We start from the raw sequence: 6,000 nt of genomic DNA on the forward strand, positions 1-6,000 counted from the left end.
ATCTAGCTACTGAGGTGCCTCAGGGCTTAGTTCTTGGACCACTTCTATTCTCTGTCTACATGGCATCATTAGGTTCTGACATTCAGAAACATGGCTTTTCATATCACTGCTATGCTGATAACACTCAACTCTGCCTGTCATTCCATCCTGATGATCCGATGATAGCTGCTCGCATCTCAGCATGTCTAACAGACATTTCTTGTTGGATGACGGACCATCACCTTCAATTCAACCTGGCTAAGACAGAACTGCTTGTGGTTTCAACAAACCCTTCACTTTATTAAAATTTCACCATCCAGTTAGGCTCATCAATGATAACTCCTTCAAAAACAGCTAGAAACCTTGGAGTTGTGATTGATAAGCTGAATTTCTCAGACCACATTGTTAAAACTGCCCGGTCCTTCAGATTTGCTTTACACAACCTTAGGAAGATTAGGCCCTTTCTTTCAGAACATGCAACACAACTCCTTGTTCAAGCTCTTGTTCTATCAAGGCTGGACTATTGCAATGCTCTCTTGGCAGGTCTCTTCCAGGCACGTCTATCAAACCTCTACAATTGATCTAAAATTCTGCTGCAAGATTATTCTTTAATGAGCCGAAAAGAACGCATATCACACCTCTGTTCATCAATTTGCACTGGCTACAAGTAGCTGCTCGCATAAACTTCAAGGCATTAATGTTTGCCTACAAAACCACCGCTAGCTCTGCACCCCTTTACCTAAATTCATTCCTTCAGAGTTATGTGCCCTCTAGAATCCTCCCTGGATAAAAGTGTCTGCTAAATGACTAAATATAAATTTAATGTAAATGTAACTAAGATTAATAAATGCTGTAGAAGTATGTTGAAGTATATTAAATGTATGACTACTATCCTCAACCTCACCCAATGCCTTCCTGGGATCAATCATGTGTATCTACCTGACTATTTATCCATGGATCCGTAATCCCACAGAGCCTTACCTTCAGTCTGGCCTTTGTTGATGCTCCAGTAACTCTGCAGACACTGCATTTCTTTCTTCATTCCCCTCTTACAGCGGCAGTCGAACAGAGCCATCTCCTTCAACACTTCCTGGGCTACATGGCAATCCTTATTGGTCAACATGGTGTTCCTGTCCTTGCCTGCCAGACACTGCCTCATGATCCTGAAGCGATGGCTGCACTTTTGGTCCTGGTTACAATTCTCGGTGGCTCTTAAACAGTCCATTGAGTCTTGGTGCCCAGACTCAGAGAGAGAGGAAGTGCCCGACATGGACAACACAAGCTCATCTATGAAGGAGGGTGAAGAGAAATGGATGTTCAGGTTATTCATTCATTCATTCAATCATACATTCACATACATACACATACATATGGGCTGAGAAATGCCCTGGTAAAACTGCTCTCTTATAGAATAACAGGATAAAAGTTTAACAAGTCTTTATCTATGACAAATGTATCTATAAAGACATCAATGACTGCATCCGCTCATTTTGTCATTATAAAATATTATTTTAGTCAATGACTAATCCAGCCAAAGAGTGCAATTTAAAGTCCATCAAGCCAGTGGCAGTGACCAGATGGTTGTTGAACCATTTGAATGACTAACAAGGATCACTTGACAGCTCAGAATGGTGTCAAAGTATGAAAAACATGCCTCGAAGAGTAAATTATATACAACGCACAAAAGACTTCTAATTAGCATGACATTAGTCACTATTAAATAACAGTCTTATTTTATTTTATTTTTTTGTATTTGTTCAAATGGATTTAATGCTGCTGGCAAATGTTCTGTACACTGTCCTCATATTAATGCGTCAATATTTCTTGTTCACAATTATTAGCCTTTTCACTTCTATCTGTGTCTACCTGTGTGTTTTTTTTTTTGGTCATAGGTTCATTATAACGGAGGTGCAACCCACCAGTGACACCTACAGGTGTAAACACATCAGCATACTTATTTATTTATTTACTTACTTACTTATTTATTTATTTATTATTCCTGTTCAGGAATAAAACTGTTCAGAACACATCAGTGAGAAGAACCAGAATGAAAGATGCAGACACACCCTTGGACAATCACAGATGAATGCTTTCCGGGTTGTTTTTTTTTTTTTTTTGAAGAAAAAAAAACAGAAATGCTGCAAGATGCTCTACGAATACAAATGTGTGAAAAAAAGAAGAAAATCTGTTAAGTAGTTGGGTAACACTTTACAGTTTATAATAGATATTAATATTACTTACTGTATAAGGCAGTTCCACATCAGTACCTATATAATAACACTCAAACATTAATTTAAAGCGTAACTGGCTGTTGAATGTCTATATCAAAATGTTTGAATGGTTAATATGTTCTTCAGACTGTTTAAATATTCAGCTTAAGTTTCATCATATGGTACGCATTAAGGATCAAGTCTTGTCAGTGTGCAATGGATAGTGATAAATCTACAATGTGACCTTGATGAATATCACCTTTATTGCAACATTTTTTTATATACTGTAATTCATTTTCTATAGGCTACACTGACTCTTAATGAGTGGGATTTGAACTGTAGGGTACTAATTAATTAGTTAACCATTAGACGTCAAATAAAACTGTAAGATAACGTGATCAGTTACATTCCTTCAGAAGGAATAAAACGCAGCTCATGTAACTTTACATACATAATTACCACATATTTAAATATGCGAGTACTATGAAGTGACAAATTCATGTCTTTAAATCCCACAGACATGTGATGAATGAATATCGCATTTTTTTCCTGCTCCTTATCGAAATGACCTCACCTTAATTTCACATAACTTCATAAACTATCATGGTATCAAAATATAATATAATTCTCTCATTTCAGTATCCTACTCGGTAGAGGAAAGTAATTTAAATAAAATTAACCTAAAGATTAAAATGAAATTAAATAGCATGAGAAGATTTTGCTGTCACTTCGACTAGATAAAAAAGGCTAAATCTTGAGAAAAAAAGATGAAGCTGTAAATCTAAACCCAAACTTACCTAAAAAGAGCAGAAAGCCGTAGATATAGATATACATGTTTCTGTTTCTGTTAGAGAGTCCGCGTGCGTTAAAGGGTGCCGTTCGTGCTGTCATATGTTCCCTCCAAATGACTGTGTTCTGCTTAGTCCTCCTAAAATACCGATGCTGCTCTAAACGTTCTGTGACCTTAAAAATCCCAAATTGTATCCAGCGTTTGTCGGACCATGATCCTTTTTTCCGTCTAAATAATCCAAAGCCTCATATAAAGAGGTAAAAGTTTTCTATTCCTCTCAGCAGGCTAACCTAACCCCAGGTTTCCGTCCGAACCGTTTACTTGTGGAGGTTTCGTGTGGACAGGCGCATTTCCCAATGCTGATGTTCTACTACTGCAAAAAGGACGCACAATTGAAACGTCTGGCTTACTAAAGCAACGCTCCTTTATACGATATTCCCACTCCTGTTTATCTCCGAGATAAAATTCCCAAGCAAAGGCAGTGAGAAACTTCGGATGGCGGAGCTCTGCGGATAGACTTCTGGCTCTGACGGAGGCAGTGCGCTCCTGAGAAGCGAGGCATAAGCGAGAGCACGTGCCCCGGTTACGCGCTCCAGTCCACATGTTAAATGATCCGGCGACGGGTGAGTAAATCATACCACGAACAAACAGGGGATCAAGCTGACTCAACACACTATGGATAATTAATAAGTTTTAGGGCAAAGGATACATGCAACTTTTGACAAGAGGTCAGGTATTGCTCTTGCAACTGTGTAACTACTATACAATTGGAAGAACAGTTGCCTGTGAGCATTCAAGAAGGACTTATGGTCTCTCTGCCTGGCTAGGCTGGCTGGTTTTAAATGGGGTTTGGGGCATTTTTCAACTCCTCAAGCTGGATTTAGATGTACCATTAAGATAAATTATTTAGGAATAGATACTTATGTCATGGGTTTGAAGACTCATATATCTTCAGAGATGCCGTATCATCATCATCATCATCATCATCACCCAAGTTAAGCTGTGTAGCTAATTATATCGGAAGATTACATGAATTATGAAAAAACCTTAATATAATTATGCTATTCACAAGTCTGATGTAAATATTGCTGGGAAACATAAAACTGATGTCATGTAAAATGGCTCTGCATTTCTAGACAGGTGGCTGAAATAATGGTGTTTATCAGATCTGGTAATTTGCTGGAGGAATGCTTATATGGATTTCACAAGACAATGAACCCAGGCCAAAGACAATAGTATAGTTTGTTGTTTCTTTGGATGACTCTGCAGTGTTTGGTTGTACTAAGGAGTCTTGCTGGTCAACATGACCCTGTTAGGCCCTGTTGGTAGATGCTCTACTACTGCATACACTCTTCATAAATTAACGTTCTTTATTGAAATCTGTGGTTCCATGTAGAACTTTTAACATCCATTTCAAATTTGTCATACTGGCACTATTCTGTATCTCTAGATGAATTTGTCAATCATGACTTAAGGTTCAGGTGAGTGCCAGATTAGATGGTTTCCATGTTATGTTAAATTGGCAGGTACACGTTAAAACACATGTATACACTTTTTTTCATCGTCTTGTATTAAATATTTTAATGTTACTCGCTCACTTTCCCAGTAAAGCTGTGCTAACTAGTATTTTCCTCCTGCAGCACACTGGCAGACTTGCGAGGGGACTTGTGTAAATGAGAAGAGAGTGTTAAATTGTCAGGTCAACTTTAAAACACATGTAATCGCACACATGTAAAACGTTTGAGTTAATAAATATCTCAGAACACTGGGTTGGACTATATTTTTGGACTATTTTTTGTCACAATGTTAATGCCTTAGTTACAATAATGACTATAAATGTTATATTATAATACATTTTATGTATGTTTAGATATAACAAATACAGGCTTCTAAGTATTTTAAGTGAAGATCCCATTTTCTGTCTCTCAGATCAGGGCATTCTCCTAAGGCAAGTGTCACTGGCAGCTTTTATCCTGTGCTTCCAAAATGTCGATATTGTGACATTTTCCCCTTCAGAGGTTTCCTCTTAAACTCTCACAAATCTTCAGATACTATTACAAGCTTGTATGAGATGAAACACTGAAGTGTGTTTAGCTTCAACATATTTTATAATGTACTAATACAAATACATTTAAAGGATTTTTGTTTTCTTTTTTTGTTACTTAAAATGTTTGTACTTAAAATGTTACTTAAAATCACTAGTGTGCTGTTTCTTTATGAAAGTGTGTCATTCAGATTAACCTCTTATGCAATGTACTGTTAAAGTTATCTCTCGTTGCCTGTTCAGTTGCACCAATCACAGAAGAGAAAAGTTTACAAGAACAAACGTTGGCTGGATTATTAGATAAAATGCCCTCCTAATGTACTAAAATTTCATAAAATGGGATTTCCCAGTGTTGTGGCAGGAAGGGCTACTCATCAAAGGCTGTATAGATCACTTACCATAATAGTCTTGCTGTATGTCACTGCCTGAACACATTCCAGACCTCTCATAAATCACAGAGCAGCTCTATTGAAAGACAAGACAACGGACTGGAGAAAAATGACCCGACTATAAGTTGATGATGAAGACATGTACATGTTGCTGTCAAGCCCCTTTTTCTAATGCTCGAGTTGTCTTCCGAAATCAGTCGCCAAAGTGCAATCGGTTCAGTCTGACTGATGGGCTGGCTGTCACTCAGGGATTTTGTTCTTTTCACAGATTCTAGCAATGAAGCATTCTAGCAATGCATAGCCGGTTCTAGGTTTGAATCTGCTGCATTGTCATTGAACCATTGTTGGTTTCTTATGTTAATTAATGTCTCTTTTTAATCCGTCTGCTGTCTAATCTGTCAGGTTAGCAGTGTCCTTGGTTAGGCCAGTGTCCTTCATTTCAGCATGGTAAGAATCCCACCGATTTGGTGCCATTAAGCCTCTGTTGAGTCACCGAGCCAAATTTAGACCACACCAGCAGACTCACAAGGGGATTACACACCGCCAAGAGGGAAAGTAGATGTTCTTTGATGTTGTAGAAAACACCTT

At 38.0% G+C, this 6,000-nt stretch overlaps 1 protein-coding gene across 1 annotated transcript in view; it reads right to left on the minus strand.

Annotated features, from left to right (window-relative positions):
* LOC132115507 (GDNF family receptor alpha-2-like) overlaps window positions 1–3,531 on the minus strand; it is a 92,176-nt gene extending 88,645 nt beyond the window's left edge. The window contains exons 1-2 of the mRNA XM_059524015.1: window positions 2,987–3,531; window positions 961–1,266 (exon numbers count right to left, since the gene is read on the minus strand). Of these exons, the coding sequence (XP_059379998.1) occupies window positions 961–1,266; window positions 2,987–3,080 (400 nt within the window). The 5' untranslated portion in view covers window positions 3,081–3,531. The remainder of the gene's footprint in view (window positions 1–960; window positions 1,267–2,986) is intronic.
* Window positions 3,532–6,000: the final 2,469 nt, after the last annotated feature.

This window comes from Carassius carassius, chromosome 34 (assembly GCF_963082965.1).
Source record: "Carassius carassius chromosome 34, fCarCar2.1, whole genome shotgun sequence".
NCBI lineage: Eukaryota > Metazoa > Chordata > Actinopteri > Cypriniformes > Cyprinidae > Carassius > Carassius carassius.